This window comes from Caretta caretta, chromosome 18 (genome assembly GCF_965140235.1).
Source record: "Caretta caretta isolate rCarCar2 chromosome 18, rCarCar1.hap1, whole genome shotgun sequence".
Taxonomy (NCBI): domain Eukaryota; kingdom Metazoa; phylum Chordata; order Testudines; family Cheloniidae; genus Caretta; species Caretta caretta.
In genome coordinates this window covers 12691245-12705300 of record NC_134223.1, presented here as the reverse complement: position 1 = coordinate 12705300, position 14056 = coordinate 12691245, and the positions used below count along the sequence as shown (strand labels likewise).

Here is a 14056-nt window from a genome sequence, read left to right as displayed (position 1 = left end):
TGGTTAGTCTCTAAGGTGCCACAAGTACTCCTTTTCTTTTTTTGATTCTTTTATATCTCTATAACTAGCCAAGTGATAAGAATACATCTAAATTCTTAGAGTACAGGCCTTTACAGACAGGCCTAAATATCTGTATCCTAACAGTTGAGTCTGCAGCCATGGTCCTAGAAGACAAACCACCATTGAGGCTAGGTGATCAACTCAGGACATGTCACTCCATGAGGATATTCAGCCAGGGCAGCTTCTTTCTGACTAGGCGACCACAAGGAAGAAACAACTTCCAGGATGTAAAAAGAAAAGGAGTACTTGTGGCACCTTAGAGGCGAACCAATTTATTTGAGCATAAGCTTTAGCTGTATTGGCTGTAGCTCACGAAAGCTTATGCTCAAATAAATTGGTTCGTCTCTAAGGTGCCACAAGTACTCCTTTTCTTTTTGCGAATACAGACTAACATGGCTGTTACTCTGAAACCTTCCAGGATGTAGTTTGCTCAGATGTATTAATCATTACATTTTTGAAACCCATGACTTCAGTGGGTTGCTGCAGTGGAGGATTCTTGCCATGTTAGAGGTTAAACTTTGATCATTCAGGATAGTGTAAGGTGCAATGCTTCTGCCTTTAAATTGGCTCTGCAGCCTCTCCTCCCATCTCCAAACCCATGCACAAAATCCACACTCATGAATCATTTGCAGCTAAATCACCCTATTTTGTACTCAAGACTGCCTGGAATATAGGAATAATGGTGAGGAAATGATGCAGTTTTTTTAGCAAACAGAATGCATATGCAGCTTAAATTAACAGCAAATACACACTTTAATAGCAGCACAATCCAGAAGCGCTAATTAAGGGTTAAATCCAAACAGTGTATTGTTGGGAAGTTAATTGCTCTTTGGTTTTTTTACGTCACTGCATAAGCTGAGAAAAGGGGGGCTGCTGTAATATAAAAATAACTGAGCTGGACGTTTTGCTCCAGCCCAGAGAAAAAAAAAACAAACTTGCGAGGCAGGGAAGTAGCTTGTTGCAGAGCTCTATCAGGCAGTGTTCCACATACATCCACCACTCTGCCTGTTTCTTCTGCTGACTTCTGTCTCCTGGATGATGGGGGCTGCTGCATGTCCAGTACAGGAAAGACACATATTGAAAGACAGCAAGGTAAGCGGAGAATGGATAAAAACCCATTATATCTATAATGCTTGTTATTCACTCTTCTTTGCACTGTACCCAGGTGAACAAGAGTTTCTCATCTGGGGCCACAGGGTACTCAAATTGCCAGGATCTAATAACAGGAGAATCTGAGGTATTGGTTTGTTTCAGTTCCCCCTTTTTCTGCTCTGTGCCCTCTATTTCCTCTTGTTTATCCCAGTCCTTTCTTTAGTGGGGATTTGGTACTTCCTCAGAGTACCAAAAGGCTGACCTGCCTCAACAACTGCCTTGTTTGTACTATGTTGTTTGTACATCATTTAGATGAGACTTTCAACATTGGGGTCCTGTCTGTGCTCCCCTGACATTAAAGTCCTAGGGAAATTTAATAAGCATAATGGCTTGACCCGTTGTCCCTGACCAAAAATCTTTCCCTCCCCGCAACATACACATACAATCATTGTGTCAGTTAGCTGCTGTTTCCTCCACCCCAGAAATGGTCACAACTCAATGGAGCTGCAGTTTGTTGAAGTGCGTTAGCACTTTTCATTATAAATGATCCTATCTTGCCGTAAAAGATTTGTCAGCCCCAGACAGGGAACTCTGGCTCTGAACTGAATACTCCAATAACATAATGGCCTAGTCACTTAGCTGCCTATATGTGTCTACACTAAAAAAGTACCTTAATTTATAAAGATAATTGAATGCTTTTACTAGTTTCTAAAAAAATGTCATTACGTTAGCCATTTAAAGAGTTTTCAGCTTTAAGTGTTTGATTTACTGTACTCTTTTGAAAAAGATCCAAGAACCAGTACATAAACTTGACCATTAAAAAAGGATTTTTCACTGAAATTATAGAATGAGCTACAGCATTGTACTTTATTAGCTGAAAGCTCTTGACATTTTTTTTGGTGAGACTTTTAAAGGATGTTGAAGACAGTAACAGAATTTTTAAAAGGACACATTAAAAATAATGCTTCTGTCTTTTATACCTGCTATGGCAAGTAACATTATGACTACTATTAATTGAAATCTTAGAGGGGGAAAAAGTCAGTTTACTGTGTACGCAGTTTCCATTTCTTTTATATAAGCATCTTGTTTGCCTGGGTCTTGAGCAATAGGGAAAATAAAATAATTTTAAAACAAAAAGGAAGATGATTGTATGACCAAAGAAATTGGCAGGTGCAATATCTTTTAGTTCTTCTTAATAACTGACTAGATTTCCAGTTGGTGTTCCTTTAAGATGCCTAAGCTATCATTATATGGCCCTGGGAACAGCTCTACCTTTCCATATGAGAATGGAATGATTGTGTTGACTTAAAGATAATATTGTGATCAGCAACAGCTCTTTTCAAATGAGGAATTCAGTGTTTTATGAACATTAAGTATCCCCCTAATGTCTTACTGCTGGACTCAGAGCATGCAAAAAAAGTAATTGGGAAACCATGATTTTGCACACTGCTAGCTTGCCCCAGTGTTGCTGAAATACATTGATAGAAATAGTTGGCAACTGTTTCTGGAAGTACAGACGTACATGTTAGGTGACCTTCTTCTCTGTGCCAGGATGTGCCTTTCAGCCACACTTTAGGCTTCCCTTTCTCACTTGGAGGAAGGGTTTCTCCCCCTAAGATTAATAATTCTTTCTTTTTTTACAAGTACTTGCAGGAACGGACAGAGGTAAAGAGAAGCACCTTGCCCACTTTCCTCTCTGCACTGGTTGACTGGATATCCCAGATGGAGGACACATCCCTGACGGAGGAGGAGGTAGAGCTGGCCAACCGGCAAGAGAGGTCTGCCATTCAACTACCTCGAGCATGGGAAAAGTCCCCCTGCAGGAACTTATTCCGGAAGACTTTCTCCTCCTGCTAACAAAATAGCTTCCTGAAGCTCTATTTTAGAGTGGCTTTAGCAACAGCTGCCTCCATCAGAATGAATATTATCAGTGACTGCTTCTCTGTGAACAAATACTATCTCTTTGTAATAAGTGTGATTAGTCTCTCTCTCCCCATCCTCATTCTCTAATAAAAACTGAATAGAAATGTATAGACAGAAATAATTTTATGATTGAAATGGAGTGCAAATATAGAGACTGAGCATCTTGAAAAGTACCAAGTTGTTACTATTTGGGCTACAGTTCAGATAAAAGGCTGAAATGTCAACTGCCCAACAACTCGTGGTCTGATCCTGCAGTTCTCATTTCCCCAAAATTCTCTAAGGGGAGGAGGGACTGCAGGAGCAGGTTTAATAAATAGTTACATTGGCATTATCTATAGTGGAGCTGCAAGGATCATGCTGTTTTTTATTCTTGCTCCTTAGGTTTTTCATACCTTTAGCTGGTACAACCTCCTACTTTATACTACATCACTGTAAAGCTTGCTCTGGGAAAGACTTCACTTCTCTTAGTTTAAATTTTTTTTGGAAGACCTATTTTGTGTTTTTTTTTCTAATATCTGCACCCTTATCTTTAATGTTGTTACAACTACCAGTAGTTTGCTTTTTGTGTCAACATTAACCTATACATGAGACACATCTTTCATTACTGTTTAGTATAAATTAAGAGTAAGCTTCATAGATTCCAAGGCAAGAAGGGAGAGTTGTGATCACCTAGTTTGACCTCCTCTATAACCCAGGGCATAGAATTTTCCCAAATAATTCCTAGAGCGTATCTTTTAGAAAAAAAACATCCAATCTTGATCTAAAAATTGTCAGTGATGTAGAATCCACCACTTGGTAAATTGTTTCAATGATCAAGTATTCAATTTTTAAAATTTACACCTTATTTCTAGTCTGAATTTGTCTAGCTTCACTTCCACCCATTGGGTCATTTTATACATTTCTCTGCTAGATTGCAGATTCCCCATGTAGATACTTATAGACTGTAATTAAATCACCCCTTAACCTTCTTTGTTAAGCTAAATAATTGAGCTCCAATGAAGTGAGCTGTAGCTCACGAAAGCTCATGCTCAAATAAATTGGTTAGTCTCTAAGGTGCCACAAGTCCTCCTTTTCTTTTTGAGCTCCTTGAGAATATCACTTTAAGGCATGTTTTCTAATCCTTTCATCATTCTCATGGCTCGTCTCTGAATCCTCTCCAATTTATTAACATCTTTCTTGAATTATGGGCACCAGAATTGAGACAGTATTCCAGTCACATCAGTGCCAAGTACAATAGTGAAATAACCTCTACTCTTACCTGAGATTTCCCTGTTTATGCATCCCAGTTATCACATTAGCTCTTGTGGCCACAACATCACATTGGAAGCTCGTATTCATCTGATTATCCACCACAATCCCCAAATCTTTTTCTGTCACTGCTTCCCAGGATAGAGTCCCACATCATGCAACTTCTGTTTCTCTTACATAAATGGGGGCCCAACAGGATCTTCAATACTGGGTTGAACTTTTGCTTACTAAGTTTCAGCTTTGCATGAAATGTACCCCTCAGAATATAAGGCTTTATAATGAAAAAGCTGACAAGCCTTCAACTGTTCTTTGCCCAGTAGGAAAATCAGTAAACTGAAAAGCATGGTGCTGGCTGGTCTAGTTCATTGCTGAATTTGTACTCGAGTAATTATCTTTACACAGTTGAATAAGGTATGGTTTTTTGCCTGAGTAGCATGAACAAACATTCTATACAGCTACTATGGCCGCCTACAACAGGAGAAAAGCCATCCCCTGTGGCAGGAAAATTGCTTACAATGTGAGAAGGTAAATAAGTAGTGTGATAAACTATTGTTTTCCCTGTCCAACTCACAGACACATATTGTTCCATTGTAAAAGAAAGGGGTAGTTCAGGCCAAGAGTGAGCTTTTATTTCATAGAGACAAGACAGCACTTCAGTAGGTTCTTGGCAATCAGGATCCCATGTTTAAGTCTAGGTAATACCTTTCAATTAGAAAGAAGTAAATGACATCCTTAACTCACACCTACTCCTAATTAAGATTCAGCATGGTTTTATAGGAAATAAAAGTTAAACTTAGTTTTCCTATAAGACAGCAGATTTTTGCTTAAGTTACATCAGACACTAGAACTGGTTCAGGGTTATGTTCATTATAACTACAGTAAGCATTGTAGTTATGGCTCATTCATTAAAAGCTAGATTGCAACATCTGTACACAAGGGGCATTTCTGAATGTTCAGCTTTGCTATACATTAAGTGACTTATCTACTCCAATGCTTAACCTAATATTAGATTAATGGGTTTTGCAATGTTGGAAATACTGTATAATTGTGTATATTAAATATTCACCGCCCCTTTTAAATGCTTCAGCATTTTTATCTTTTGCTCTCCTAGGACAGAACTATCAATAGAGAATGTATGTGCTAATGCACTGTTACCAACATTAATGTGGGTCAAGGCCAAATGGCACCTTTGGGAAGGCTAACTGCCACAAACTCTACAATTAAAAAAAAAAGTCTGAGACGACAAGCCCCCTTGGTGCTTGGGTGATATCAGGGTGTTTCCAATAATTAGACAGTCATGTTCTTGGAGATATATAGCAAGCCAGGCAGTATGTGAGAGCATCACAATAAAACAGCTTAATAGTATAATAAGCTTTTAATATTAAAGTTCTCCATTAAAAGTGTTTCAAATTATTTTAAAAAAAAGGGCCAGTCAATAAGAACAGTGTCATTATGTTGTATAAAAATATAGGAATATAGACAGGCCCAAAAATGAAGTTTTCTCCCTGAAGCCCTTTAAAAACCAAGCATTTTAATTTTCGGCATGCTTGACAAACATCAGTTCTCACTCTCCTCCCGCAGGGGGAGGTAGTAGCATGTGGAAATAATGGCACAAAAATTAAAATATGATTTGATCAGTTACACAGCAAGAGATTATCAGAACCAGGATTTGAACCTCAAGTCCCTGGATCCCAGACTCGTTCTCAGTCAATGCCACATAAAGTGGTAGTTGGAAAAAGTCTGCACACTGGCAGTCTGACTACAACAAATTGTAATAAACCTCACCAGGAACAGGCACTGAGAACACTGCATCTCTCACTATTGCACTCTGTTTAGAAAATAATCTGAAGAGAATGTGCTTGGTCTGCACTCTCCTGTGCAGCCTCAGAATTTGGTATGAAAACCCTCATGCTCACACAGCGTTTAAAGTGCCCTCTAACTTGGGCATTGTCTATACTTGAAAGAAGTTACCAGTATATGGGTAGAGGAAACCCACAGATACCCCAAGTGGAGACACAGCTTATGCTAGCAAAAGTTCTCTTGCTTAAACCAGTTCCCTGAATGGAGTAAGCTATACCTGTAAAATAATTCTTTTGCTAGTAGAAATACACCTACACTAGGCCCTTTGATTGCACAACTATGTTGGTTAGAGGTGTGATTTCCCCCCTCCTACCTGACATAGGTATGCCAGTAAAACTTGAAGAGTACACCAAGGCTTAGCCTCACAGTACCCCTCTGAGTAAGTAACTCCCTGCATCTGAAAGACAGGAGGGAAGAGATAATGATTAGAACTCAAGAGCACCTGGCTCCCAGTTCTTCATTCAAAAATACCTCTCTAATGCAGCATTTAGCAGGACACTGGTTTCTGGACTACAGAAAATTTGACAAGTACCACTACTCTGAAAAAAATAAAGCCTTTGGTTACGTGAGATCCTAGACTCTCACTAGAGGGATTAAACCTGTCTGTTAACAACACAGAGGCAGAGACAAGCCCAGTTTTTAGTTCTCTAGAGGCAGGGCATAGTATGACCAGAAAACTATGGTACTTGGGGAATTTAACACACCATTTGCTTGTGTTGGCTCTAATACACAAGAGACCTATGTTTCTTTGACATTTAAAGCACTGTCAGCAGCAGTGCTGCGAAGTCTCTTACTTCTTGCGTTTTGAACTCAACCAGTCTCCCCAGGGCAGCTTTTTCTTGCCCTTTGATATACTCCTCAGGGAGCGTAGAGCCTGCACTTGCTGTAAGCGCCTGGAGAGCTCCTGATCACAGGCCTGTTGGAGAGCTTCAGTCTTCTGCTTATCCCAGCACAGTGCCAGAGCCAAGACTTCTGTGTCTTCCTTGAAAACCAGCTGTGAAATAAAAAGTTGGACACACTGAGCCTCAGTGCCCCACACCTTGTCTTTTACAACAGCCAGAATTTCTTCTAGTGGTACACTCCTCCTGAACTGAACCCTTCCCCCCAAAGTAAAAATAGGTGGATCCATGAGAGAACTGCTGAAACACAAGCAATGATTTGGTAAATTTAATTAAGACCAAAAACTCACTGGGGTCTAACACATTTATCCTTGAGCTTCACAATTCCCTGACTTAAAGTTTCTACCTTTCAAGCCTAATTTGTTTTTAATTCTACTTGGCATCTGGAAGTTAGGAGCTGGAAAGGTCCAGTAGGTGCCTGAATGACTTAAATCCAGCCAAACAAAATCAATACATTTACACTCCCTTTTGTCAACAGTAGGGAGAAACAAACAAGGAAGTCACAGGTCCTTGCAACCAAGATGAAAACTCTTCAGGATGAGAGGCAATTCTAGAAACCTTCACCTTTCCAAGATAAGGGTTTATTTACGTTGTTTTTCTGTTTTACTGGGACCTTTAGCTGGCCTGGTAATATGAAAAGAAAAAAAATACTGCTAAATGCAGATTTGCATTCAAAGAGCTAGCTTGTAAAATATTCCTAGTTTGAATTCTGGGTGACCATTTCCTATGACTAGTTGACAAAGCTCACAAGAAGTTCCCATGATGGGTTCCTTTTGGGGAGAAGGGAATTTGAGTAATTGTACTGCTTGGGAAAAAGACAGGATACCACAGGGGAGCTCCACGCATGGAGGAAGTATATGCTGTGGCAAGGTTCCACAGTGCTGGGATTTTGAACAAAAGATCACCATACTGTACCAGGGTTTAATAAAGTGGAGAGAGAAGACCAAATCTCATTACCTTTGTGCCTTAAACTAGAGTTAACACTTGGGTCTCCAGAGGTGAAAGGAGACCCTTCTCTGCACAGGGAGATGCCAGTCAGCCTGCCTAGAACAGGGTGAAGACCAAAAGTTACCAACCTCTAGATCCTGACTGTCTAAGCTGAGTTCTGGGGCAGGTTTCTCTTTCAGTGCAGCAAGGATCCCGCTACTGAGTGATCTTTTGGCGGAGGCACCTGCACTGCTGCTATCAGTGTTGACTACATTCATCTCCTCCCTGGGTGCAGCGTCAGGTTCTGAAAAGTAGCAGGGAGACAGTGTTTAACAGTAGCCAGCAGCATGAACACAAGTGGAGGGCTGGGAATGCAGTTTGATCAGTTTGCACCAACTACAGCAGCGTCATCACAAGCTCCTTCACAGCAGCAATGGCTCATGCAGCTTTCTCATTTCCCCTCCCCTTTAATCCCTTTCAGATGTCTCTGGAAAGTTGCTCATGCTCCTTACCTGATGCCTTGGTTAAGATGCTGTCTTCATTCTTTAAGGCCTTCATGTAGAGTTCCAGAAGCTGTCTGGATTGGCGTTCTTCTTCTCGTCTGTCCAGCGCCTGCTGCAGGGTGTCCTGTAACATCTGGGTTTTTGGTTGATTCTGGGAAAGCTCCTGGGCCAAGTCTGAACATGGTACATCAATGAGAACCTAAACGAAACAGTGGAGTCCTGCTATATGGAACGATTTAGGTAAGCCTCATTTTAATTGTTCTATCGGACTGACTACAACAGAGCTATAAAGATGGCATACCTCCCAAGTCACCCGTACGGAGAAAAAGTCTCAACCTTGCAAGGATACAGCAAGTTTTATTAGGCATTTCCAAGTCAAGTCAGCCAGGTTATAAGTCGTTCTAACTGGCACTCCCACAAGCCAAAGTTCTTTACCTACAGTCAAATGTCCCTCAGAAAGGTGTGAAATTATCGCCTACTTTTGAAACAACACAGAGAAATTCTAACAATTTTACAGTGAAAGCCCCACTGATCAGTTTGAGTGAGACATGCCAACACCCACAGGGACTGGCTTTTGGAAAGTAACTTTTGATCCAGACTGCTGAATGAGTACTACAAGCAGCAATCATTAAGACCAAATCCTGTTATGCACAGATGTTAAGGGGCGGGAAGTGTTCTGGCATGCAGCTGATCATTTACTTGGAACCAATAATCAAGTCTTCTAAACCCCTCCATAGACCAAAGTGCAAGACAAACAAGGACAGGTGTGGTTGGAGGCCAGGATACAAACCCTATAGGAAGGAACTAAGAGCTTCGTGAGGAATGAAAAAACACATGGGATGAGAGATGAATCAGTCTATGTCTGAGAACCAAAAAACTGTAGGGATATAGCATCAGTATGGGAGAGAAGGTAGAAAAGATGAGAGTCAGCCTGGAGAGGAGGGATGCTGGATCAAGTGAGCGAGGTAATGGAGAACAGATGGTGTATTGTGTGTGTAAAAGAATGATTTACACAGTGTCATTTTCAAAAGCCTATTCATTCCATTGGGAGAACATTTCCCCAAGAGCAGAACTTCACTCCTGCACCAGAGCCAAGTCAACAGTATGCATTTTCCTTTCCTAAGATTTCACCATCTCCCTTCTAATGAGGAAACTAAAGGAAGGAGAGAAGTGTGACATATGGGTTCTCACTATACCTGGAGGTCTTCCTCAGACATCAAAATGATGCTGGACAGGTCATCCTTCAACTGTCTTGCCAGATGCTTCCACTTCGATTCACCGCTATCCACTTCATCTATGGACTCCCTTGAGAGCCAGGCTGTGCCCCCATCTGACACTTGAGAAATGACCACAGTCATAAGAGTGGAAAAACTCATGGTTGCAAAGATCACAACAACAAAATCCAAAAAGCCCTTACTGAGGGGGTGTATGAACAAAGCTGCTGAACAGGAGATAGATGTGGTAAATTAAACAGCTTCTAAGCTTTGAGCTAGAGGGGTTTTCTTACCTCAGAGTTGGAATCACAGCTATGAAATCTACACTAGAATTAGAGAGTGTTCAAAATGTTGCTTCCAGGAAATAATCATTAGCCTTTTGGACTCAGCCTCTTGCACTGATCTGTCTATGTGAGATTAGAGGGAGAATGGGGTGTTTAACATTTAAAGCATTTTTTAAAAAGTCTCTTTTCATGGTGTCTATGTCAAGACTTCCTGTGAAGAAAGAATTGTCCCTCACACCTCTTCTCAATCTTGGCTGCTATTCTTCCCACCCCTTAATTATCATCACCATAATCATCATCATCATCTGTCCTTTCCACAGTTTTCAGCACAAGCGAGTTTCTGTAAGTGAATAGGAGGGCAAAGGACCAATATCACCAGGTCTGTAACACTTGCTCCGCTCAAGCCCGAGGCGAGGGAGTGCAGAGGTGGTAACTTAAACTAGGCCTCCAGCAGAGTCATCAGTCCATCTTCAGTGGAGGTCTTGGTGTCTGGAAAGTTAAGACATAAGTGTGGCAAGCTCAGTGGGACCCCAGTCCCAGGTGGCACCCTGAAGCGGGGGAACTCCATCACAATACGTTCCCCTCCAGCCTTGTACCTGTGGAGCTGCTGGTCCACTTTTCATTCCTGGCCAGTGCCACAAACTTGGTGTTGGGCGGTAAACACAGGAAGTAATCTTCATCATCCACAATGGTGCCATCCTCTGCCAGAACTAAGGTGATGGGCTCCCAGGCCTTGTCAATGGCCAGAATGTCACAGGCTACAGAAGATAAAGTGTTTTCATGAGGCAGAAGGAAGTTTGGCAAGGCAAAAACACTGTCCTTTATGCACATATGACAGACACAAATTTCCCTTGGGGCTACCGCTAGGATAGGTAAGTGAATGGCCCCTGTCGACACGCAGATTCTGTACATCAACTCTTCTCTGGTTTATGTTTACTAATTTGTCTCCATCAATCCACATTTTTAATGCTGTTCCTGATACAAGCTCAAAAAATGCTCCTTTCCTGGGAGTTCATCCTCCTTTACAAGGCCAAATGTGGCTGAGCAGCCTAGAAACTACATTTTCACGTGCACATTTTCCAAATCTCCCTATCTTGACACCGGGAGAGGTCCTCAATTTTAATCCTCTATCCTGCTGGTCTACGACATAAAAGGTGGAAAGGTCATACAGACAGACTCATGAAATGTTGCTGGATAGATCCAGGAGAAACAGGTGGGTGTCGAGAGGTTGGGCTGGGAGCTCCCCCAGCCAGACCAGATAACACAAATAAATAAGAATGCCTTTCCAGCTGCACTAGGTATCAAGGCTTGTCCAGCAACACACATCCATTGTTTGTCAACAGTTTTAAGTGATTGTAGTGCCTATCAGCACCTTGGCAGTTGAGGGGAACCCACAGAGGCAAGGAGACTTAAGAGATCAGAATACTCTCTTAGCCATTTATACTTGCATATGCAAGACAAACCTACATAGTCATTTTAAAGAAGAGCACAAGACAAGTACACACAGCCTGTATTCTCTGAAGGGAATAGTATAGATTTAGCCAAAACAATTTTCGTCTCTAATGGAGCTTAAAAATCTTTAATGCAATTACGAGGCTTAACCTTTAACATGACATGAGCTGTACCTGAGAAGCATCTACAGTGATGTATGTGGGACTTGATAGCTCAGTGCCTCTGGGCATGTGGGAGATTTAACTCTGCCAGCCTCCTAGAACCTAAAGAAACCAACAGTGGGGCTCTACACACACATCACTCATAAGCCAGGGGGCTATTAATGCCAAGGATCACATTTCATGGGCAAAGTCTGGATTCAACAGTATTTAAAATTCATAATCTTAAAGCCATGTGTTGAATGGATAGCTGGCCAAGGAAAGTTCCCAAGTGCAGCCCTTCACTCATGTAGTACATGATGCCAAGGCGCTGATGCCCAGCACCACTTGTGGAGAGGCCCCCAGCAGGAAGCAGAATGGGCCACCGTGGCACAGTGCCAATTTCAGTACTGAAATAAAACTAAAGTTTCCCAGCAGCCTACCCGCAGTCCACAAAGGGAATCTCTGCCTCAATGGTACATCAACTCATCTAGATATTTGCTTTGTTTTACAAAAGGCTGCATAAAAAGTACGAGCGAAGTCAGTACAAACTAAAATTTCACATAGACAATGACTTGTTTATACTGGTCTATATAATATACAAGGAAATGTAAAGTACAATATTTATATTCCAATTGATTTATAATTATATGGTAAAAAAATGAGAACGTGAGCAATTTTTCAGTAATGTTTTGTGACACTTTTGCATTTTTACGTCTGATTCTGTAAGCAAGTAGTTTTTACGTGAGAGGAAACTTGGGGGTACGTGAGACAAACCAGACTCCCGAAAGGGGTACAGTAATCTGGAAAGGTTTGAGAGCCACTGCTCTATCTAACCCCAGCACCCTCCCAGTCACACGGCACCTCTCTCACACCCTGTTTCCTATGCCCGATTCCTCCCCACAACGCCAATGTGGGGTTGCCCAGCTGTGAAAAGAGAGGGGCCACCACAACAGGAAAGGCTCGCTGGAGTAATTCAGGCGGCACAGTATGATAGGGGAGGGGGGCTGCAACAAACGTCCCCGCCCCCCATCCTTCTTCCCCGACTCGCCCCCATTTACTGTTTCCCTGCCCCCCCCCCAGCTCCCTCTCTCCCAGGCTGCCCCTCCCCCCACCTACAGGATCCCTCCCCCATCGCCTGGATCCCTGCCCCGCTCCCCCTCACCCTTGCTCCGCAGCTCCCGCAGGCAGGAGGCCGCCACCCCGTGGTGCTCCCGCTGGCTCTTCCGCCGGATCAGGCACTGCCTCCGCGGAGAGACCCCCTCTCCGCTTCCGGGAGCCTCTCCCGCCATCTCCTGCTCCTAGCCCTGGGGCTGAGGAGCAACGGCAGCTAAGCCGCTCCCCTCGCACCTCGGCCCAAAGACAAGCCCCAGCCCGCTGCATGCCGGACCTTGTAGTCCTGCTCCCAGAGCGTGGCTCTTCCACAGGCCCAACCCCGGTGCACGCCGGGCCACGTAGTTCGTTCTACATATCAGCCTCGCGGCCACTCCCCCTGCCTAACGCTGCCTCCCTCTCCCTCTCCCCCTGCATGCTGGGAGATGTAGTCCTTTCCCGCCAGACCAGCCTCTAACTCCCATCAGGCCGCGTTAAAAAGGCAGGAGCGCATTTTAGTCTTTTTTTTTGTGTGTGTGTGTATGTGTGGCTTGCTGTCAATAGTTCCAGGGTAATTTTCAGTTTTAAAGGTTAAAGAATAGAGGGCATAAAACTGAACTACAGAGGGGAACGTGTGCAGCATAGGATGTTGCCAATAAAACATATGCAAACACACAACATAATATAATATATAAATGCAGTATTGCCAACACACAATAGTTCAAAATCACGAGTCATCCCTTAAAAATCATGTGATTGACTTTAAAATGTAGAGATTAAATTTGGGATTTTTATTTTTTGCTTTCTGGTTTCTGAACCTATAGGGTATGCTCAGTCACATTTTCAAGCTTTTCTCCACAACCATAAAAGCTTTTTTAAACCAAAGCTGATATTCTCTTGTAATCACTTTACTCCAGGAGCTCAGGCTTTAAGAAAAATCCCAACTAGCAAGAGATTCACAAAAAAATTGTGAGAACTGGAAACAGTGTAAATATATACAAAATAGTGTGGTACCATTAAAAAGAGTATTAAATTACTACATAGTTAAATGCATATACATATTCATATGCATTTAATAAACACAGCTATAAACATGTTTACCAACTGTGAAATATAACATATACAAAAATAAAATATATGTACAGCTCGGAGTATGCTTCTGTGAACATATGAGTGCATCAGTATAGCCCCAATCCAGTGAAGGAGCTCCATGCACATAGGACCAGGTCCTAACTTTCCTCATGTGAGTAGTCCCATTGAAGTCAAGAATATAGTTACTCACTTACATAAATGTTTGCAGGATCTGACCCATTATTTGTCTTGTTTAGTAACTATCACACTTTTCGGAGCTATCAAAATAACATA

The 14056-nt window shown here is 42.2% G+C and overlaps 1 protein-coding gene and 1 long non-coding RNA gene across 3 annotated transcripts; one reads left to right on the top strand and one right to left on the bottom strand.

Annotated features, from left to right (window-relative positions):
- Nucleotides 1-794: 794 nt before the first annotated feature.
- On the bottom strand, nucleotides 795-12984 carry DFFA (DNA fragmentation factor subunit alpha). 2 transcript variants are annotated; one of them, XM_048825060.2, is made up of 7 exons: nucleotides 12765-12984; nucleotides 10607-10768; nucleotides 9709-9842; nucleotides 8522-8711; nucleotides 8159-8313; nucleotides 6978-7177; nucleotides 795-1108 (listed from the first exon to the last, which is right to left on the bottom strand). In XM_048825060.2, exons 1-7 carry the CDS (start codon nucleotides 12889-12891, stop codon nucleotides 904-906), a joined length of 1173 nt encoding a protein of 390 aa, XP_048681017.2. In that variant the 5' UTR covers nucleotides 12892-12984; the 3' UTR covers nucleotides 795-903. The 2 variants fall into 2 exon arrangements, with proteins under 2 accessions (XP_048681017.2, XP_048681019.2); XM_048825062.2 differs by lacking the exon at nucleotides 795-1108 and having other exon boundaries at nucleotides 4931-7177; nucleotides 9709-9848; nucleotides 12765-12980.
- Nucleotides 1102-5402, top strand: LOC125624401 (uncharacterized). Its single transcript, XR_007353302.2, has 2 exons — nucleotides 1102-1297; nucleotides 2797-5402. It is a non-coding gene; the product is annotated as an uncharacterized LOC125624401 (long non-coding RNA).
- Nucleotides 12985-14056: the final 1072 nt, after the last annotated feature.

What these genes read in the sequence shown, in the direction of transcription:
- DFFA (XM_048825060.2), bottom strand. Translation starts at nt 12,891, where the DNA reads ATGGCGGGAGAGGCTCCCGGAAGCGGAGAGGGGGTCTCTCCGCGGAGG. An exon ending in GCGGGAGCTGCGGAGCAAGG is followed by an intron (nt 10,769 to 12,764) that starts GTGAGGGGGAGC and finishes TATCTTCTGTAG; the next exon opens with CCTGTGACATTCTGGCCATT. An exon ending in GTGGACCAGCAGCTCCACAG is followed by an intron (nt 9,843 to 10,606) that starts GTACAAGGCTGG and finishes CTCAAGTGTCAG; the next exon opens with ATGGGGGCACAGCCTGGCTC.